A 24012-nucleotide genomic window follows, 5' to 3' on the forward strand; every position below is an offset into this window, starting at 1 on the left:
ATGCAATTGATAGAGCAAAATAAGTGGTGGAGGACCAAAGAAAAGAATGGAAAAAATATGGCTGCACTATTATTTCCGATGGATTGACAGATGGCAAAAACCGCACCATAATTAATTTTTTGGTTGCTTGCAAGAACAATGTGGTGTTCTTGAAATCGGTGTATGCCTCCAACAAGGTGAAAAATGTTGAAACTTTGGCTCTAATGTTGGAGCAAATTGTCATGGAGGTGGGAATTGAGAATGTGGTGCAAATAATCATGGATAATGCAATAGCATATGTGGCAGCAAGTAAAATCCTCCAAGATAGGCACCCCACTCTTTTTTGGACACCTTGTGCAGCACGTCTTTGACCTTATTTTGGAGGATATAGAAAAGCTTGATTGGGTGACACTAGTTGTAGAAGATGCGAGGATAACAAAAGATATTTACAATCACCCTTGGGTTCTTCACTTGATGAGAGAGCACACCCAAGGGAAAGAATTGGTAAGAGCGAGTGTCACAAGGTTTGCAATGATTTTCTTAACATTGCAAAACATTCTTGGTGCATTGATAGCTTTGAAACAAATGTTTGTGAGTCAAGCATGGCTAGACTCACCTTATTCAAAAAAGCTTGAAGGAGAAGGTGTTGCATGCATAGTCTTTGACAACCTATTTGCACAAAGAGTTGCAGAGATTGTGAAGGTAACTTCAAAACTTGAATATTTAATTACTCTTGATTCAAGTCTCTCATTATTAATTTGTAACTTCAATAATTAATCTTTTTGTAATTATATTTTTCAATTGTAGGTGTAGGAGCCCTTGGTTAGAGTTCTCCGCTTGGTAGATGGAAATCAAACCCCAATGGGGTATGTTTATGAGGCCATGGATAGGGCCAAGGAGTCTATCAAAAATTACTACAAGGGGGATAGACTCAAATTTGATCCCATCTGAGAAATTATTGATAAGAGGTGGAATAATCAGCTCCACCAACCCATTCATGCAGTAGGGTACTACCTCAACCCTCATTTTAAGTTGGAGGATTCTTACTCAAATCCCAATGGAGTGTTCATGGAGGGCCTCATTACATGGATTTAGAGGATGATACCCGAGGTTGAGGTGAGAGACCTTGTTGTGGCCGAACCCCAAAATTATGAGGAAGCAAGGGGTATTCTCTTCGAAGCTAGCCAAGAGAGGAAGAACTACTCAAACCCCAAGTATAATACTTGGAGTCTAAAGTAATTGATAATTTGACAAAATATGTTTTCACTTTTCACTTTACTTTCTAAATTTTCAATATTTTATTTTGCAGATGCTTGGTGGCAAAGTTGGGGTGGAAATACCCCAAATCTCAAATAATTTGCCCTTTGAATCTTATGTCAGCCTTGTAGTTCATCCAGTTGTGAGTGCAATTAGAGCTTGTTCGAGGCCATCCACACGAAGAAGAGGAGCAAGTTAGCTCAAAAACGCCTCAATGACCTTGTCTTTGTGCAATATAATCTTCGGTTGCGCATAAGGAAGGTAGAGGAATCACCGGTTGGTCCAATTGATTTGGATGATATAGATCCTTACAGTGATTGGACATTGCAGGAGCACCTTCTATTGTTTACTGAGGATGATATCTATGATTTGGAGAGGCGGGCTATGGAGGAGGGGGGTAGATTTGGATTCACACTAGATGACATGGAGGAGGATGACGATGATGAGGAGTCATTGCTAGTGCCAGGAGCAGCTAGAGGCAAAACTACAACCAGGATGGAGGTCGAGCCACAACTTGAGCCAATCATACCGAGCGAAGAGGCACCGCCAAAGTAGACTTCTAGGACTAGACCCTCTAGTTCTACCTCTCCCCTAGTTTTTACTAGAGCTAGGAAGAGGAAGATGTAATTGTATTGATGTATTTACTTTTAGTTTTACAAAAACTATTTACTATTTTGCTTCCAGCCATCAACATTCCTCATGAGATTTCGATTTTGTACCCACTTTGCATTTAAATCAATTAAATATATCTAGACTCGACTTGTTTCTTTTGTGTACTCATTTATTGACTCATTGGATGCATCTCCTCATTGAATTTTGCAAAATAAATGCATTTCTAATTAAATTTAAGCAATATTTTAAGTCCCCGAGTTTTTGCCAAGTTGGAGTTTTCAACAAGTTTTTGCTGAGTTTTTTTGGGCCTTGGCGAGTTTTTGGCTTTGGCGAGTAGTTCAACTAAGGGTGCAACAAACCCTAATTAGGGTTTTCTATCTTGTAATATTGGCCATTCATGTGGATTTAATCATGACCCTTCATTGTAACAAGGAGGACTATATAAGGCTCACTCCCTCTCATTTGTAAAGGTTAATAGTTAATAGTTCAACAGTAGTGAATAGTTGATAGATGTTAGATAGCAAGCAGTTAGAATAGAATAGGAGAAGGCAAAAATTATTGTCAAGACTTTGTTGTAAAAAGCATATGATTCCATTGAAGCTATGGTGAATTTGATGTGTTATTTCAACAAGTTGCATGGTCTCTACTTCTCAATTCATTTTTCATGTTGTTCAGATGAATGAAAGAACTTTGTGCATGATCAATGGTGAAATTCATATATCCATACCACTAGCAATTTGTTGATTGTAAGTTTGCCTTGTGTGGTCAACTCGAATCCTTAAATGAGCTTAACTTCAATTGATATTCACATTTTGATATGCATTGCCTTGATGCTATCCTTGTTGTTAATAGTGATTTGAACATCATATGCTTACCTTAGGAGATCGCACTAAACTTTGTGGAATTGTTGCTTCGCATGGCAAAGCAAAGTCTAGTTGAGTTTCACCAAAGATTGTGCATTGCTCTTGCATTCCTAGGATTAGACCAATTTCCTAAACCCTTTATCCTTTTGCTCTTTTTTCCAAATAAAGCAAAATTTCACATTCCAGCAATATTCAAGCATTCAAGTTCAATGTAAGTCCCCCTTGTGATTACCAGCAAATCACATCAAAACCATTGAGCTATCTACATGTCAAGACCAAACAATAGAAACTTGTTCTCATCTTGGTTTATCGTATAATTCAGCATCCAAGATGATTTTGATCAAGAGAGGATAGAATACCTTTGGTATTTTATCCTGTGTTAGAGGTGTCTAAAAAAAAAGTCAACAAGGTGGCCAAGCAATTTTGCAAGCAAAGAGTTTGAGCAACAACAAGCACAAACACATCAATCAACCCAAGCCAGTCAACCCTACAATGAACATCTAAGACCACTTTTTGTGAGTTTTTACTTGTTCCAACGTCACCTTGGAAAGTGGCACATGCAAATGAAAATATAATGTGCAATTTTCCTTGTATATAATACTCTCTTATTTTCTGTAATTTTACAGTTACAATTTTCCTTTTCTTTTTAGTGATTTACTTTTAAATTTTCATGAGTTTTAGACTCTAGCTTTCAGCATCAAATTTCACTTATATAACAGATATTTCACGGGTTGCATCAGTTCAGGCTTTATGGCTTTGTAAATCTAGATGTCTACATTTGTCTCAGATTTCCCATTCAGCTTCATATTTCATGAGATTTAGAACAGCTAGAAAAAGTTTAGACAAAGGTTCATAACAGAAACACTCAAGGCAATAAAAAGGTTCAGACTGAACATGTTGATAATCTCAAACATCACCAAAGCAAGAGCATGTGGTACATCAGTTGCACAATTGCAAGAAGCATGAAAAAGAATTGAAACAGTTAGATAAAGACATTGACAAGACTTACACTAAGATTGAACTTTTAAGGGAAATGATATTAGGATAGATGGATAGATAAAAGGGTTAGCAGAATAAAAAGCATTGAAAACTCCAACAGAACTCATTAAAATGAATATTGACTGAGGGCCAAGGTACCATGTCATTGTAATACCCGTTTAGCCTATTTAATTCTCATAGGCTAATTTCAGGATATCAGCAAATAAATTTAATTAATTAATCAAAGTTGCCAAATAAATTAAATTTTACGGATAGCTTTATTTTAATTAATTGACTTAAATGATATTAAAAAGGAATTATTAAAAGTCACTTTATTAATGTGCTTTAATGAAACTTTTTTTAAGCAGTAATTTGAAAGCCCTTTGAGAATGTTACAAGGAAAATATAAAAAATAAGAATTGGGAGCTCATTTGGACATGCTTGTTTATTTTTCTCTATTGTGAATTTGGAGCTGCTTCTTGAAGCGAAAGCCTAGGACAAAAACCCTAAGGGAAATCAATTTTAGCGATGGAATATCTTCCCTGGCTAATTGCAGGTGGAATCACATAGGTTTCACACTTGGACTTAACGATTGGAGATTTCTATAATTTGTGAAGTCTCGCAAGCAAGACAAATTACCATTTTACTCACAAGAATCTTCGAGAATCTATTGGGACACAGCAGAATGGAAAACATTGTATTGGACGATTGAGTATTGTGTTGCCTGGCTTGGATGTGAAGGTTTATCTTTTGTGGGCAATTTGGTTCCATTCCTAGTCACCTAGCAACCAAGAGCTTCACATTGGAACTATGACAGATTTGAGGTGCTTTGTGGAGTCCTAACTGGCTGCCATTGCTATTCCATTCCTTGACGTGTGGAATAAAGACAGATAAAGGGGTTTCAAATCTTCAAAATACAACCATAGAGAGGCGTTTTAGAATTTTATGCTGGCCACTGCTATCTATATAGGAGGATGTTGGGTTTAGATGGCATAAACAACACTTTTTGCTGACCATTGGAAGATTAAAGATTATGTGGCTCAGGGTAGGGTGGTGTGAAGACTTGGGCCGCTGTTCATGGTCCTTTGATGTGATATTCTTGTGCTCCATTGTTACCCAACCACAGGCATTGCAATAGTTGTTCTGTTCATTCAATGACATAATGGTGGATAAACAATATATTTCAAGCTCCTCTCTAAGAATTAATATTGTTACATTTTGAGATCAGAACTTATGTGTTTCTTTATCTCTGTAATCTGCAATATGACAGCAGACTATTAATTGAAGATATAGTTATTATCTGTTATTCGAATCATTTCGACTATTTATTATTTCATGTGTGAATGCCAAAGTATCATCGTGAATGTTGTGTGAGTTCATTTGCTTCAATCCAAGCATCATATAGACTCACAAATCAGAAAATGACAAACTGTTTGATAGAATGCATGATTAGTAAACAGTGAGGAAAAGAGGGAAAAATTGGTATAGAATCAGCACAGATCTTTACAATCATGGATATTGATAATGATATTCATAAGAATATGAACATTATGATATTGCTATCAGGATTCAATTGTGTGGTTTTCAAGTCAAACTCATTGACCCATGATTCATGAGTAGTGGTTCACAAGACCCCATCTCTCATGAGAATGAATGGTCCGCTTAGCACTCATTGCATCCAGGTAATGCTCATAGAGGTGAAGCATTGGGCCTTCCCGAGAGGTCACCCATCCCAGTACTACACGAACTCAAGCGCACTTAACCGTGGAGTTTCCTCCAAGGTTAAACCCACTTAGCTTGCAATGCCATTTGCAAAACCTTCAGCAAGTGTTGTGCCTTATGAACCATTCATTATAGAGCCCCTTTAGCTCATTAATTGATAAGGAGCTATTTTCCACAGCAAGTCAAATTATGATATTGTTATCAAGATTCAACTGTGTAGTTTTCGAGTCAAACTCATTGACCCATGATTCATGAGTAGTGGTTCACAAGAACCCATCTCTCATGAGAATGAATGGTCTGCTTAGTATTCATTGCATCTAGGTGATGCTCAAAGAGATGCTCAAAGAGGTGAAGCATTGGGCCTTCTCGAGAGGTCACCCATCCCAATGCTACTCCAACTCAAGCGCGCTTAACCACGAAGTTTCCTCCAAGGTTAAACCCACTTAGCTTGCAACCCCTTTTGCAAAACCTTCAGCAAGTGTTGTGCCTTATAAACTATTCATTATAGAGCCCCTTTAGCTCATCAATTGATAAGTAGGAGGTATTTTCCACAGCAAGTCAAATTATGATATTGGCATATTGCTATCAGGATTCAACTATGTAGTTTTCGAGTCAAACTCATTGACTCATGATTCATGAGTAGTGGTTCACAAGAACCCATCTCTCATGAGAATGAATGGTCCGCTTAGCACTCATTGCATCTAGGTGATGCTCACAGAGGTGAAGCATTGGGCCTTCCCGGGAGGTCACCCACCCCAGTACTACTCCAAGCACGTTGTTGACTATGTTTTTATGCACGATCGAACACATTATAAAGTATTGAATACTCTATCCTCTCTTGAACAAAGACTTCTCAAATGCTGAATATGGAAAAGGATCACTTGAGACAACCCCAAGGCTTACAATGTCAAGTCTTGATGTGTTGGATAGCTTCAATGGTGTGATGTGTTCGATGTACCTTCAAAGGGACTTACATAATTGTTCTTTATCAATTCAGGCTCAATGAAATGGCGTTCTTCGAATGATGTTGCAATATCGCTCTTTCCTACTACTAATGATCTTTGATAAAAAAAAATGAAAAAGAGTAAGGTTTAGGAATGCTATGCTAATGCTAAGAATGCAAGACAATGGACAACTTCAATTGAGCTCAACTAAGCTTTGCTTTGACATGCTATGAACATCTCCACAACGCTAGTGCAATCTTCTAGGGATAGCTTGATGATTTTCAAATCACTACCAAAAGCATAGATACATCAATGATGAAATAGTAATTGAAGTTAAGCTTTGGCTAAAATTGGTTTAGTCGACTATGCAAGATACTTCAACATCAAGGAAATACCAGTAGCGTGAACAATGAAAGCTTCACCATCAATCATGCACATGCATCTTTAATTCATCTAAAATACTTAAAGCGAATTCCATTCTATTTTTTTCTATCTTTTCAAATATTAAGTTCTCTCATAAAAGGATGAAGAAACAAGCAAATGCTCCAAAACACAATAAGTCACCAACATTTCAATGATTTTATTAATTTTGCAACATCGAGCAACAATTCTTCAAAACTCTTCTAATCGATCCTTTACAAATGAAAAGAGTAGGGCTTATATAGTGCTCCTAGATACAATGAATGGCCAAGATTGAATAAAAATCAAGGGCCAAGATATTACCACCTATACCCTAATTAGGGTTTATTACACCAAAAACCTTCCTTATTGCAAAATAATTAATATTAGCCAATGGGAATGTGACACCCATTTGGCACAAACATCGAAGAAAAAATCCTCCAATAGGAAAAATGATGCCACATGGGATCATAACAAATTATCTTCTAGAAGCTTGTTTCCCTTATCCTTTTTTTTGTTGCAAATTCAACGAATCTGGACGTCATGAATTCAATCTCAGTTATTGGAGCGACGGGCAAGTTTTTCAACTGTTCTTCTAGGAAGTTGACTTCGTCTAAGGCAGAGGCAAAAGTTGTATCCCATCTTAGCCCATAATCTTTAGTCTTGTTGGCAAGTACCATGAATGTGTGTATGTCATCCAACTGCCTCTCCAAAGGTGATCCATTTGTTTCAAAGAATATGATCTTTACTCTTTCAACTAGCAGATTGGCATCTATGTGAATTCCTTCATTCATCTCCTTCTCAAGTATGATCTCGGTTACCTCTACAATCTGCTATGATCTTGCCTTCGGGCTTCTCTACTCTCGGAGTGGCAATCTATATCACTCGAGATCCTATACTATCTCTTGTCATCTTTGACATCTTCGTTGCTTTCTTCCTTTCATCACTCTCTTGAGTTCTATTCAAGAAGCTGTCGAAATCAATAGTATCTTCTTCTACTATAATTACTTCTTTTGCCAACCTCTACCTAAGCCACGTTGGGATAGCAGATTTCTCTTCTCCTACTTGCACCTCATTGAGTTGTTGATTTTCTCGGGGTGGAGAGGTTACTTCTTCATCTTCATTTTCAATATCCACATACACATCTTTGCCTACCTGTAAGGATGGACACACTTCTAATGATTGCCCAACTGAAACGGGGAAGGTGATTCTTGTCTTGTGACTATTCATTTGCATTTTGTTATATGTCATCAATTGCCTCACAAACTGAAGCAATACCATCTTGTTGGTAGGATATCGCGGTAGCATGTAGGGAGGACAAGAGCACCCTTGAATTCTGATGTAGGTGAACTTGGGAAACTAAATGTACCAAGCATTGAACTTCTTTATCAACTCCTTTGCTTATGGGGATAACCTGTAATGAATGCCACCTTGCAAGGTTCATCCTCTTGTAATGTGCTCTACCTGGATAGTGCAAATGTGTGTATGACTCACATGCTCTCAATTCTCCATCTCCTATTCCAACTAGACCTCTATATGTCAATCCTGTGTATTCACAAGCTGTGGCAAGCAAATATATGATATATGAACTCATGTAGAATTATCTGGTGTGTGCAAGCCTCTTGAGTTGTATATCAAGGTTGTTTCTTATGATTCTTGCCCAGTTGATCTTCTCCTTTTTGTTTGCCCTCTTGGGTGAATAACTTAAAACATAAAGCACGTAATGCAGAATAATAACGCCATAGATATCAGACAAGTATAAGAGATGTTATTCCATTCATAATTGTCTTCCCCCACAAGTTACATTCAAAAGTATATAAAGATACCGAGGGTGTGCAAGCGCCAACTGTCGCACCGCAACTACCACCCCACGATTGCCAACTAACCGAGACAATTACAACTTAATTAACTAGTTTTATTTTCATGTACAATATTGCCGCCAACATCATCCCCCCCAAAAGAAAAGAAGTCGTCTCCGGACGACTTAATACAAAATAGAGATGACATTAAACAGAACTGTTGACGCCAGTCGAGCCCGGAACTTATACACCTGTTGCGTCCTCGCCTGAAAACCCTTTTCTGCTACCATTCGATGCTCAAGTGTGGATTTCACCATTAGTGCTTCCTTTGACATCACAATCCTCCTGTGCCTAAACCAAACTTGTCTGCAAAACATGCTTTTCAGTCTCAGCCTCCACCAACTGCTACTCAAATGATACTGTCTCCCTAGCCAATTTATCCTCGATAGCCACCGGCATTGCCCTCTCGGCATCCAACTCCTGGGTACGCTAAGCTAAGTTTCACGCTAGTACTGCCTCCAACCTGGTGGTCAACTCCTCCCGACCCTTCTGTGCATCCACCAAGGCAACCTCACGTCCAGCCGAGACATACTCCAAGTTCCTCAAAGCGTACCATTCCTGCCTGGAGGTGGCCACAACCCTCTGGCACAAAGGCTAGGAGACGCCTTAAATCCTCCATCACACTCCCCAAAGGCTAATAACTGAACTAAATAACTCTCTGGTGTCGTATGACTTCGCGTTCTTGCAATGCCTTCCCTAAAATTTTGTTTGTTCACAACCTCCAAATCCGTCTCCCTCTACGGCTTATGGCTTCCCCGCCAATGCTTAGCTTCAGGCTTCTTTCTCACAATACGAAACAACCCAACACTTACCGTGCCTTCTCTAATGCCCTTCGCCAGACTCAAAAAGTGTATTGTAGCTCAAAAATAAACTGGGGGTTTGGGGGCAATGACCCCAGCGGGGTCTGGGGCAGCGTCCCAGCGGGGTCGAGAGGCAACGCCCCTTGCGGGGTCCAGGGGCAGCGCCCCAGGTGCGCTGCCCCGATGGCACCCCAGCCATACAACCTCCCTGTCCTGTCAACAACAGCACTGACACCTCCAATCGTACGGCCACCTTCCCGTGCGGTCAACACCCCTCCACCGTACGGCTGTGTTTGTTTGTGCGGTGCTGCGTTTATGGCTATGTTGCTGTGCGTGTCTCTCCTTTTTTTCTCTTCGTCCGTTTTTTGTTTGGCGTGGGCTGCGTGTCTTTCTTCATGCGTGGGCTGCGTGGTGCGGGGTTTTTATTTCTTCTCCTTTGCGTGTGCGGACTTATGCAGGTGTCCACCCATGGTGGTATCAACCGCACAGTGGTCCCACTGTTCGGTGGTTCCACCGCCGGTGGTCCATCCTTTGGTGGCTCCACCGCCGATGGTCCACCGTACAGTGGCCCCCACCATCATGCGCCTTCTTCTTTTCTTATTTTTCTCGTACGGTCGTCGTACGGACCATACGGTTGTTGTTTGTTGTTGTTGTTTTTTTTTTGTTTTTTTGTTTTTTTCCCCCAGTCATACAGTCAACTGTCGTACGGACCCGTACAACCGTACGGTGTTTTTTTTGTTTTGTTTTTTTTCAATTTCCTAATTTAGTTGTCTAGAGAGTCGTCGGCTCGGGTCCCCTGTCTCTAGGATCGCCCTTCATCCTTCTCGGTTTTCCTCGCCCAAGAGTCTCCCGCGTTGGTCCCGTGCCTCTCAAGACGCCTGCCCGGCCTCTCGAGTCCCCTTCCATCCTCTCGGGTCCCCTACGCGCTTCGCGTGGTAGGGTTTCAATTTGGATCCGTTGGTGGCAAGTCTATTTTCAATGGCCATCCAAAGACCTGGAACCACAAATTGTACAGGGACAACGATCTCCTTCCCGTACATAAGAAGAAGAAGAATAATAAAGATTTTGAAAGTTGCGGCCTTCCACACAGGGTTCCAATCATTGCCGACACAATTGATCTTGGGATTATCTACGTCACCGAGGTTTGGGGCGTCTCCCTTCCAATATTCTCTGTATTCTGGCAGGTACACCTCCTTTGTTACTTGCGCTAGTTCCTCTACTTCGAGCCTGTAGCTCTGGAACATTTCGTAATCCTCCCTCTGCCAGTGGAAGAGCCCGTTCAATGACCCCGTCTCATCCTCGGAGCACTCTCCTAGTTTGAGAATCCCTTCGTCGTTGGGCTCCCTGCAGCCTTGTCCTTCGTTCCTCAGGTTGCCTTCTCCTTCAACCTCCGATTCCGAAGATGATGCCAATTCCTCACTAACCAACTGTGTCCCGAGGTCTATGATAAACTTCCTTCCTCCATTCTCCATAGACAGAGTGTTCTTCTTCTAGTTGCGGGTGGCCTTGGCTGCCACCAGCCACCCTCTCCCTGAGATCGCATCATACCCTTTTTTCTTTAGTGGGATTACCACGAAGTCCACTATGAAGGGTTGCGTCCCGATGGTAACTTGTTGGTCCATCAGTGTCCCGATGGGTTTGATTCCATGTCGATCTGCTCCGAGCAGATTGAATGTAGATGGCCACAGCGTCGGCTTCCCCAGCTTCCGCCAGGTTTCTTCTGGAAGAACATTCACTCCTAATCCACCATCAACGATGGTATCGGTTAGAATGGTGCCAAGGATACCCATCTCCACAATGGTCGGGTTCCTTCCAGTGTTAACTGGAAGCAGCATGGGGTCTATTGCAGACCCCCCAGGAACATCTGTGCTGTGGTTGGTATTGGTGAGTGGTTGGGAGAGATTATTAAGCAACGTTGTTCGTAATTGAGGCATCATCTGGAGGAGGTCATGTACCTTCACAGGCACCTCCAGTTTTAATTTTAAAATTTGATTTAGTATAGCATCCTCCGCCTCCAGTCGGCTGGAAGTACTCGCCGTACCCTTCGCCTTCGCCCTTTCTCGTATCTCTTTCTCAATTTCTTCCCATGCTTCCCATGCCCTTCGCTTCTCCATCTCCGGGTCTGGGCACATTGCGTGTCTGGCTTGGGCGCGGGTTACGGCCAGCACTTCCTCTTCTTTGGTTTCCTCGACATTGAGCAAGTTGACGCCAGACTTCGAGCAGGTGGCGTCTTCGTGGTCTCCCAGTCCGCACCATTTGCACAAATATTGTGTGGCCTCTCCCTTTGGGCAGTCTTGGGCGAAGTGCCCCCACTAGATGCACGCTCTGCATTGTACCATTGATCGACCTTTAGAGTTGTATTGAATCCGACTGCTTGTGTTGTTATTGTTGTTATTGTTGTTTCGTCCTCCCCACCAGTTATCTCGGTAGCCTCCCGAGGTTGCATTGTTGTTTGCCTGGGAGCTATCGGTACCGCCCGATGTAGTTGGTTGGTCCTGCATAAGCAATACTTGTTGGCTTCGTGTTTTCATGTTGTAGGGGCATTCCCTGGTGGGATGCCCCATCAACTGGCATATATCACAATAGGCCTTCTTTAGGCAGAAGCCTTTTGTGTGGTCGTCCGTCTTACATTTCGTGCACCAAAGTTCCCCTTCGTCGGTCTTGCTCGGACCTCCCTTCATAACCTTCAGCTCTTTCATCATCCTCAGCATGTCCTTTTGCAGGGCTTGCACCTTTTTGTTGGACTCGCCATCGCTGTTGCTTCCCTCGGAAGAGTCATCATCCTCGGACGAGCTATCCTTCTTCTTTTTCTTCTTCGATGTCTTGGTCTCGCTCTCGAGATCCATCGCTCTATTGTATGCGTCTTCGTACGATGTCGGTGGGACAATTTTCATCTTCTTTCAAAGGGAGTGTTTCAATCCCTCCACAAACCATCTCTTTTTCAACCCATCCGCCGGTTGACTCTCCATTTTTCTTAACAGTTCCTTCAACCGCCGACTATAGGCTCGGACAGTCTCGTTCTTGTTTTGCTTTGTTCCATAGATTTCGGCGACTATTTCGTTGTCATCTCTCAGGAGGCAGAACTCTATCCCAAACTCCTTCTTCAGGTCGGGCCATGTGTCGACTTTGGCCTTGTCCATATCTGAGTACCAGTCTATGGCCACTCCTCTCAAGGTTGTTGGGAATTGTGTTATCAATTCATCTTGATCGGTAACACCGTTTGTTGACCATATGGTTTCGCACGTTCGACAATGGTGAACGGGATCTTCCTTCCCGTCGCCATTGAACTTCGATAGTTTCTGTTTACTTGCCATTGATGGGGGTCGTCTCCCCTGAGGTGGCTATAGCTGTGTCTGAGCCCTTGCGCCGCTCCCTCCAGCGCCCATGGTGTGTCTCGCGTGGGTGACTGGGGGGTACGATGTTCTGCCTGTCGTGTGTCGCACTTACAGCTGTACAGTTGTCCTCCCCTTCATTCTCACCCACGCCCACTCCTGGCTCCCTTTGGTGATCCTCACTTTGTGGTGTAAGGGATAAGTTTCTAAACTGATCTCGAGTCTCCTCGACTAGATTTCACCGTAACCTTGTTTCCTCCAGAAACTCTTCGTGGCTCCGCACCCTATTGTGTTCTGGCGACACGTAGAAATTTCCGTCGGCTTCTGCACCCTCTGTGACACCTCCTTGGTTCCCCTCGGGCCACCCCTTCGGCAGGTCGTCCTTCGGCAAGTTGCCTCAGCCTCCGTCTACATTCTACTTGCTGCTCCAGAATCAAGGCCCTCTGCACGGCCTCCCACTCATTCGTTTATGCTTTCTTATTTCTATCTTTATTCAATAGGTTGGGCATTAATTACCGTACATTTCCACACTTCACAATACATAAACCAAAACACGTCTTTATTAATTCATTTCGTCAGATACAACTCGTGTCAATGACACTTTTATTTGAATATAGTAAGTTCAAGGTTCAATTCCCTCCTAGCCTGGTGCCATCCCGTTCCGCTTCCCGTAGGCTGCTTTCTTCGTAGTGTTGAAGGATTTGCTAGCGTCGCTCTTCCTGGGCAATCTCCTCCAAGTGGCCTGTTGTGCCAGCGATGCCTGTGCAAGCAACCGAGGGAGGTGGTTCATCAACCGATTTACTGTCGGGCTAACCTCTAGCGCTGTCCACACGGCACTTGGTGGGATTTCAGCCTCTCGTCGGACATAGGTCTGGATGGCTACCTGGAACAGAATTGAAAATTCTCTCGTTGCGGTGTCTTCTCCTGTGTAAAGTTCTGTTTACACGTTGTCGGCCTCTGGGTTTATCTCACCAACGGGTAGGCCCATCGTGTCCGTGCGCCATCCGCGTCTTCCGTTCCCGAGTACGTCTAGGCAACGGCGCCAAATGTTTGCCCTCTCGGGTGAATAACTTAAAACATAAAGCACATAATGCAGAATAATAACGCCATAGATATCAGACAAGTATAAGAGATGTTATTCCATTCATAATTGTCTTCCCCCACAAGTTAAATTCGGAAGTATATAAAGATACCGAGGGGGTGCGAGCACCAACCGTCGCACCGCAACTACCACCCCGCGGTTGCCAACTAACCAAGACAATTACAACTTAATTAACTAGTTTTATTTTCATGTACAATATTGCCGCCATCACTTTCCAGTCGATATTACTTCCATGAAATAGAACATCCAATTCTCGAACTGGGGTGCTGGAGAGGTTCCCATAATTCAATTGAGCAAAGTGATCAAATCACTAAATTCTTCCTTAAAATCAATCCTATGAAGCTTGGTGGGTAGCTTGGATATGCCAAATAACCAATATTTGCTAATTATGTTAAGGCATTTGTCAGGGTCATCCTCATACAACGCCTGTGTTCCTTCCTTGCTTTTGTAAACCATGCCGTTAGGTTTAGGTATAGCAAAGCTTTACTGATAGCTATCTCGAATAGATAGGAAAGTGCTTGCCATCAGGTGCTAATATTGTTCTTATGTTAGCATCATAGTGTTTTGCACACTCAACGATCAACTCATTGCATTGTATAGCCGGAGGGAAGCTTACTACTTTCACTATCCCGCTCTCGATCATCATCTTTGAAAATCTGGAAGGCCTGGTGGGTATACAAGGGACCTTGGAACTTCTTGTTAATTTGCCCGAGGTTGGTGTCTCCTACATTGCTCCAAAATGATGTAACCTTGGATTCCAACACCTCTCCCTTCGAGTTTTCATTGATGAGGGCTTGTCGTGTACTTGTTTTGGTCTTCGAGGTTGCCATGCTCTACCTGCGAGAGTTGTCTAAGTTAGTTTATAATATGATATTAATCCCTACAAGCTGAAATTAATCACCTAGGTTAGCAATTTCTGCTCTAAGGTTGATAATTCACTAAAATCTTCACTATTGCTAAAACCATAGGTCCTGATGTTAAAACCCTAGCTTGTAAAACCTGATCCAGCTTGAACATAATCATGTAATTCTCATGAAATTTGCATTAAAATCTGTCAAATGGTTAATTCAAGTACTCTTAAGGCATGATATGAAATAATCTCTATGCCTGAAACTCAATCACAAACCCTGGCCACGGAGCTATATCAGCGCATTAAAGTCTGATTTTCAATGAAAAATGATTAAAATTGCGTGTTTCAGACCTGAAACTATGTCCTAAACTGATTGATTGCTACATTAGCCTTTGATTTGGCAAAATTATCCTTAATTCTCTGCAAATTGATAAGGGGTTTGTTAAATTTCACTGATTTCTGCTTGTATTACTTGATCAAATCACTGTGATTGATGTTGAAGGTTGCTGCCCTTGAAGGTGAATTTGCTAATTTTGAGCTTTGACAATGCCTGATCAGCAACCTTGATGTTAAAGTATGCTGTTGTCTCTCAATGGAGAAATGAAATCGCTGTGATTGAAGACACAAGCCTGGCTGGTAAATTCGCTGATTTGAAAAGGTAGGTTTGTTATTTGCTTGATGAATATCGCTGCCTAATATAGAACCAAATCGTTGATGCCACCTTGCATTCGCTGATTGAATGTGAATTCGCCTTATGCTTGAACAAAATTGCTATCAATTGAGAGAGAATTTGCTGCCTTAGCGATGATGATCTTGACAATATCTTGTTTTGAATGGAATCGCTGCTCCTTAATCAAAATCACTGCCTGATTGAGATCATTCAGTTTATCATTTGTATGTTAATCAAATGAAATGATCAACATTGCCTTTATAGTCGTTGAGGGGGTGCGCTTCATCATAAGGCTGACTTGTGCCTTTCATTTAATGGTTTTGCAATCTCAATTTCCTAAGGACAAAGGCCAACTTGCTTTCATCAATACGAATTTGAACTTAAAACGTTTCCCTTCTTTGTGGGCCACTTCTCCTAATGTGGCACTAAAACTTATATGATTTCCTCCTTGCTGCGGGTGATGAGCATCAAAGGGTCGTGCTTTTGCACGGGCAACGGATGTGGTTGGGTCGCACTTTAGGACGAGCACTGGAAGTGATAGGTCGCACTTTGAGGTGGGTAATGGAAGGGAAAATGTGAATGTCGCGTTTTTAGACCATCACAAGAAGTTCGTGTTTTTGGGTGAGCACCGGTAGTGTCAAGGTAAAGTTTGCGCCTTGAGGTGTGTATTGGAAGTTCGCACATTTGGAAGGGTATTGGAAGTGATTCATCATTTGGTGATTGACTTGCTACTTCATTTGCTCCCTTAACTTGCCATGGAACAAGCCTTTGATAACCTCTTAGCAACATTCTGGCAAGGTCGTAATCATCTTCAAGCAAAAAAAATGTGAAAGTTTGCTGATTTGAGAAGAAACTGGAAGTTCACACATTTGGGAGGCAACTGGAAGTTCATACATTTGGGAGGCAGCTAAAAGTGACCTCAAGATGACAACTTTGCTAACTTAATCATTTTTCCTTAAGCCCCTTCATGACAATTTGGACCTTAGCCAACCTTCCCTACAAGCATTTACCTCTCCTAAACAATTTGCCATAGCCAAATTTAGCACTTCATCTCTGATTAAGCAAGTAAAAGATGATGATCAAATGGAATGATCATCATGAATCATTCACTCCAAAACGTTGTGGATAAAATCAACTCAACCTTGCTCCATCTAAAGGATTGCTACTGCCAATCTAACCTAAAACCTAAAAATTGGAAGTAAAAGAGGGGATCCCCATATGTGATGGGGCAATGTGTGAAATGGTCAAAACACGTGCTTAACCACAGAGTTTCCTCCAAGGTTAACCCCACTTAGCTTGCAACCCCATTTGCAAAACCTTCAACAAGTGTTGTGCCTTATGAGTGCTAAGCAGACCATTCCTTCTCATGAGAGATGGGTTCTTGTGAACCACTACTCATGAATCACGGGTCAATGAGTTTGACTCGAAAACTACATAGTTGAATCCTGATAGCAATATCATAATTTGACTTGCTGTGGAAAATGCCTCCTACTTATCAGAATATGAAATGTCAACACTTTAAAAATCCTAGGATATAATATGACAAGGATAAGTCAAGGAAAAAACATAAACATTTACTTCAATATTTATATTTTGTACGAAGGACGCATCGGTGTCAACTACTACATCTGTTAATTGGTATTATAGATGTGTTGACGGTTTCATGTGTCAACAAGGTTGTGGGGAGATGCATCCCTGACCTCCTAGGACACGTCTCAAGGACCAGGTCACATCTCTGGTACCGAAGACGCAATTGGTGATGTCGCTGCTTGCAAAAGATGTCCCAATACCATCTCCGACCATCTCCTGCAGTTTCCTCAACAAAATCAAAAACCCTAAAATTTAAAACAACGAAAAGTGCAAAAAAGGGAGTTGAGAAAAGCCAAAAAGAGAAAAACGCCACACATAAAGAAAAAATAGCCGACACAAGTGACAGCCATGACCCAATCTAAGATTGACACTCCTCAACTTGATGAGTCTAATTCAAGTTTTGTGTTAGCCAACTATGACCCACAAAAAAATAGAATATCCTCAAGAAAGTTACCGATGAATAGTTTAATGAAACTCTAGGTTTACAAGAAGATAAAGTAAAGTATCAAAAAGTCAATCAAATTAAAACCTATAGTAAACTCATGCTATTACAACTTTTGATGCTTCAATGATCTCCATAATTATAAAAGCCTTTCTAGGATCACATAACCTTCTAAGAAAGCCATTGATTTCAAGACCAATTATAATCAGTAAAATGAAAAATTGTGCAATGCCCAACACCTAACTACATTTACAATGAAAAAATTTACTTATTACTGCTGGCAACGATGAGAGAAATCAAAAACCACAATCAATTGATATGTGGATCCAATAAATATTCTAAACATGTTAACTATGCTTCCCAAGAAGATAATCATGTGTCACAATATGAAGTGGAAAAACCAAATTAATGTTTCTCTCCAAAATCAAGAGGATTTACAAGGAGCATTTAAAAAACCAGAACATAATCTCAAGGGTGCATTAAACTCTCTTTTCATATATAGCTGATAGAACTATAAAATATTCATTGAATTTGAACAACTATTTTGGATGTTGAATGTTTTGGATTAAGGCAAAAACAGGTTTTGAAGGGGCCTTGAAACCATTTACATAGAAGATTCTAAAAGGCTTAGAATCAAAGCATTAGAAGATCCAAAACAAAACAGGTTGCAAAAGATAGGACTATACATAGAGCAGCCAAGAAACCAACAAACGCCCAAACAGGCAGACAAAAAACCAGCAAAGAAACAAAACACAAAACACAAAAACATAGAAAAGACAGCACAATTACATGAGGCTCTTCAGGGTCTCAGCGACCTCAACCTCCACCAAGCTCATCTTGTTGGCAGCCATTCTAATCTCTTTGTAATCCAAGCTCTAAGTCGCAGCTTTTTTCTTCATGTTGCCCCAGGTCTGCTTACAAGGGCCTTGATCAGCCTGAGTCTTCTCATTATCATCACCAATATTGATTAGAACTTTCTCCTGTTGCACTTTATCAAGATTATTCACCAAGGCATTCATGGCATCTGCCGTTTGTTTGACAATCTTGTGACTGTTGGTCATAATTGTCATGAGTATAGCTTGAATTTTCTTATAGCTCTCTTCCACATGGGTGAGCCTATCCTCAAATCTTTTTTTGCATCTGATCAATGCCCTCAACTGCTCTGTTGATGCAGTCCACCACACCACTGATTTCTTTTCATCTTCCATCCATTGCCCGTTACCTTTCTGATTTTCCTAAGCAGTGACCACAAAAATAACTTCCATCCTGCTACCCAAGGTACTTTTGTTGAGTTTGACCTCTTTAAGCTCATGAAAGAGCCACTTGAACATGCTGAAAGTATCAATGGCATGGTCCCCAGCCATTCCCAAAACATTGTCATAGTCATCCCTCTTATCACTCAACTCCGCACTCTTTGCATGAAGGTCCTTGGTGGTATTCTGTGGAGACGGTGAAGGGGGCGGCGAAGGGGGCTTCTCAGGGTTCTGGCTGTCAGGCTTCATGCAAGCCCTATTACCACCTACGGAGCCCTCAAAATTAGCCTTATTACCACTAGACACAGGAGAATCCTTGCCAGCCAAGGTGGACGAAGAAGAAACAACCAATTGCTTCCGCACATTCTTACCCTTACCCAAAGAAGATTTAGCCTTCGATGAAATCTCAGATTTGGCTTTTTTATGAGGGGGAGGAGAATCCACCTCAAAGTCCGAGTTGGACTCCTCACCTCCCAACTCCCCAGCACTAGTGTCATCCTCAGAAGAGGTAGGGGTATAATCAGACGAGGCAGGGAGGGCACCAAAATGGGACATTGAATGTTGCATCTTGCAACCAAACCTATTAATTTTATTTTTTTTCGTTTAGAATGTCAGGTGGGGAAAAAAAGGCTTGTACCCATTGTAGAAATATTGTGATTGTGTTCCAAGGACGAAGATTACAAGTGGAACAGCCAAGATCACATGTAAGCATTGTGAAACATCATGGCAAGGTACTTACACGAGGGTGAGGGCTCATTTCCTTCAGATGCCTGGAAAATGTGTCGATCCCTGTCCCAATGAGGTAGAACGATAACAATATAATCCAATGACCAAGATCGACAAGGATCAAAATATGTCAAAATACAGTATAGAACTTCATGTTCGCCATTAAACGTACACATATCAAAATCGAAATGCCCACCATATCAGTAGATGAAAATCACTACAAGAGAAGTTTCAATAACAGATTGAAACATCTAGGATAAATTTCAATATAGAACTCCTATCAAAGACATTGTTTCTTGTATGAAATTACAATTAGAGAACTAAAGGGGAAAAAATATTCAGCCAAGGCCTTGATCTAACCCCAAAACTATGACGAAAGGTGTAATAAAAATGTAATGCTTTTATTAATTCCATGGTTGATTCAAGGTTGGTGCAAAAATAGTCATTTTGAGAACATCATTTTGCTGAAATAAAAGCAGCTCATTTGACAAGTCGAAAAAAAATATGTAAAGAATTCACTCACTTTAAAACTTGTAAAAAACTTATACCTGCAATAGTCGCAGATAATGGTTGACTTTCGGCTGCATTATTCACTGCTCCTAAACTGCTACCTTCTCTCTGTGTTGAGTTTGGCAAGTTCTTTACTACTTCATATTCATCTCGTGCCTACAAAATTGTCACAATCAATGTATTGTACTCGACAAATCACAAATTCCCCAACGCTCATGCAACACAGTGAATTATTTACTAGAAATTAGCAGCCATTTATATTTCTTCAAAACAAGATGGTTGTGCTGCAGTATCTAACAATATCACTATAACAAATGACAATTTAAGTACATGTTAAAAACCCACTATCAAGTATCCAACTAGGAAGAAATATCATCATTACAACAACAAAAGATACTATCCACTTTGATCAACTAAGATGACATAAAATTCATTTGTTGAAGTTGGGTTATTTTATTAAGTGTGGTATAATAAAGCTCCAAGGATAATTCAGATTGATATAACTAACAAAAAAGTTCAATATAGAAGCATCTAGTAGGGCTCAATGCGCTGATTTTAAGGTCATGAACCCTACTGCCTTGCTATTAGTAAGGATGACATCTATAATCTAAAATCACAGTGACCAAATGGAATCTAATTTTTAAGCCCAAACCAAAATTAACAAAAATTAATGAGGTGTGGACACCATTAAAATTCCCTCACTATTTAATCAAAAATATGTATTAAAGATAATCAATTCCCTTATGGAGGTTAGGCCATCGGATGTTCTATGTAGAAAAATTATACAGGGAATCAATCAAACAATCTCGTTGTAAAATCTCAAACTGTAACAACCGCCCCTTGGTTGCTACTAATTTTTTTTAACTCACAAGTACCAACTTAATCGACCAAGATTCTTGTTCTATCTTAGAAGTGTTGACTTCATAGTTTCTTCAATCACCATAGAGGTGACAACTCTACACCACCACTTATGCTTATACACAAAAGTGGTAAGCTCTTCAAACCAAAATCCCCATTAGACCTAGACCTACGCCTTGAGGGTTCATTCTAAATGACCCTGCCTATGTATCACTTCGAGGGAAGTCAGAGGCTTCGTAGTTCACCCTTGAAGTTTAGAGGGAGTTCATTCTCTCCTCTCGTATGAGATCTTTGATCTCTCTTTAAACCAAGACTATTTATTAATAATTAGCGCAACAATAATAAAGTAGTATCTAATTGCGTTCAAATAGTGTACATACACAATTACACGGGAGGGATCCTCCAAAATTCCCGATTCCATAGAGAGTGAGTCGAGCACACTTCCCATAAACACATGATGACTAGCTCGTACATATCACACACACAATGACAACCTCTAGCTTACATCACATATACATAGTGACTAGCTCTAGCATACGTCACACATTCATAGGGACTAGCTTCAATATACACCACTCATATATATAGTGACTAGCTTCAATAGGCATCACATACATAGTGACTAGCATTTACACAGTGATGGACTGACATAGCCAGAACGGCTAGCTACCACTTGCCCATAGTGCATACCAGATAAAAAGAATGTCAGTGCATTGCGCACTACACCATGGGACACATTCTTTTGCCTAGTCTTCTACGCCAACAAGCAAGTGAGATTAGGATTCGTTGTATCCCCATACTACACTAAGTGCACGTCCTCATCCTAACAAAGTAGAGTATACCACTTCCACATAAATATATTCCCACATTATACAATGGTTGATCCAATTATTACCTACTTATTCTTCATTAGAAATTCTCTTCCTTGCAATCCATCAGATGGCTAAGCAACAAGGACATCCATCGCTAGCATGCAACTGGCCCCCAGGCCCACATGCTCCTAGTGGAATTTGCCCGATACCCTAGATCAATGTGTGGTATCTCTTGTCTACATGCAATTGGTGGTATCCATTCGCTAACTAGGTAGTACGGCTGACGGTCTACCAACATAGTACGCTCCTTGACTACTGTTAATCTCGAGCAAATAAGCTTATCCTAAGCGGGTCATAGGATTTATCCTTCGGTGATCACCTCAAATAGAGAGGACTAGTCTACATATTACAAGAATACAATCCTCTACCTATGCCCTCATAGGTATTAGAATATTTAATTATATTTAGTTCCTTGCTTAACGTAACGGTCATTTAGCTTTTTAGTTAATTAGCTTTTAAGTTTATTTAGCATTTAGCTTTTTCTTTTTAGTTAATTAGCTTTTAAGCTTAATTTAGCTTTTAGCTCTTTAATCTTTTACTTTAACGTTATGTTCTAATTATAGAACATCGTCTTGTAACCTCTATATATAAGTGTGTATATCGTTCAATGTAATCATCCGATTATTGAATCATTCATTCAATTTATTTTTCATGGTATAAGAGCATGGAAATTAAAATTTTCGAAATTTTTTGTTATTAAAATTTTTCAAAGTTTTTATTGAAGAGATTTTTTTAAAATTGTTTTGTTTTTTTTTTCAAAAGAGCAGATTTATTTTCTCTTCCTGGACAGATTTTTTTTGCAGGTTGAAAATTTTCCTAGGGTTTCTGCACTTTTCGACTAGGGTTTTGACCCTTTAGTTCAAATCGAAATTTTATTCTGATTGCAGATTCTTGGTGGGTTTTTTGAGACTTCAACTGGGTCATCGTCAGATTTTTCTGGGTGCATCGTTTTTTGTGCCTCGATTTTTGAGCCGTTGGATCTGCATTCTGTTTTCAATTTCTTGTTGGGTTTTTCGAGAGCTTTTCTAGGTTGGTCTCAGATTTTTCTAGGTGCCTCGTTTTCAACACCTCGAATTTTGTGCCAGCAAATTTGCCTTCGAATTTAAAAACAATTCACAATTTCTACTATTTCTGTGGACGTTGGGATTTTTGCTGTTTTTTGGGCACCATTTATGCTGTTTTAAGTGTGCAGAAAATTTTAATTTTTGGATTTCTTCCAAACCTTGGAATTCGTGGCAAAATTCTCCTATAGGGTTTCCGTTTTTTTAGCAGCTGCTTCTATTCTGATTTTTTTTTTTTTAAATTAGATTCTTCTATCTCTTGCTTTCACTTAGTTGACCTCGATCAACCTCAATTTCCTTGATGGCATCATTAACCAACATCATGTTGGAACACAATCAGAAGTTCAATGGCCGCAACCACAACCCCTGGAAACAGCATATGCTTACCATCTTTGAGTATCGTTGCCTTGATCAGCTTGTTTTGGGCAAGGAATCTTGTCCTACAACAGCAGGTGATGATCAAGACAAACAGGATGTGAAGAATCGAGAGGCTGTCATGCTTATCAAACTCTCCGTCATAGATGATCAACTCCCACAGGTGCCTTCACGTAAAACAGCAAAAGAGATCTAGGATCTTTTGAAGGATCTTCATGAAACGTCCGACAAGAGCCGAGTTTCTTTCTAAAGAATATGTAATTTCTATCATGATGGATGAGAAGTCATCTATCCAGGCACATCTTACGAAGATCAAGGACATCAGTGATCAGTTAGAAGCTATAGGTTGAACCATAGTGGAAGAGGATATGGTAGTGATCACATTGAAAAACCTTCCCAGATCCTACGAGCATTTCATTGATACGCTCAATATCTCCTCTACTACTGTTGATTTGAAGTTTCCTGATCTTTGCAACAAGTTGCTACAACAGGATGCATGGAAGCAGCAATTTGGAAGCAGCGCTAGTTCATCCACTGAACAGGCTTTCACAGCCTCAGCTTTGCATAAGTACAAGGGTAAAGCTTCGTCCTTCCAATAGAAAGGACAAGGTCAAGGTCAACCTCAGCAGTCTTCCAAAAAGAAGAGCTTACAGTGTTCCTACTGTCATATATATGGCCATTTGGTGAAAGATTGCTGGAAATTGATAGCATCCTAGCAATCCAAACAGGGAGGGTCCAAGCAGAAAGCCAATTCTGCCACGCATCCTGATCAAAAGGAATATGCCTTCTATGCATTCATGGCCCAAACCTCCTCTGATGATTTTCAATCATCAACCTAGTACATTGACTCTAGAGCCTCTCGGCATTTCACACATCGTCGGGATTGGTTTACAAAGTACATGCCTTTCACTGATTCAGTGATCTTTGGTGGAGGCGAAGAGTATACTGTTGTCGGCAA

The 24012-nt window shown here is 40.7% G+C and overlaps 1 protein-coding gene across 2 annotated transcripts in view; it reads right to left on the reverse strand.

The window, feature by feature from the left end:
- LOC131029688 (protein pleiotropic regulatory locus 1) overlaps positions 1-24012 on the reverse strand; it is a 119609-nt gene that overhangs the window by 73492 nt on the left and 22105 nt on the right. For both annotated transcript variants that reach the window (XM_057960278.2, XM_057960277.2), the window contains exon 3: positions 19927-20044. In XM_057960278.2, coding sequence (XP_057816261.2) covers positions 19927-20044 — 118 coding nt within the window. The remainder of the gene's footprint in view (positions 1-19926; positions 20045-24012) is intronic.

Source organism: Cryptomeria japonica, chromosome 9, assembly GCF_030272615.1.
Source record: "Cryptomeria japonica chromosome 9, Sugi_1.0, whole genome shotgun sequence".
NCBI classification, from domain to species: Eukaryota; Viridiplantae; Streptophyta; class Pinopsida; order Cupressales; family Cupressaceae; genus Cryptomeria; species Cryptomeria japonica.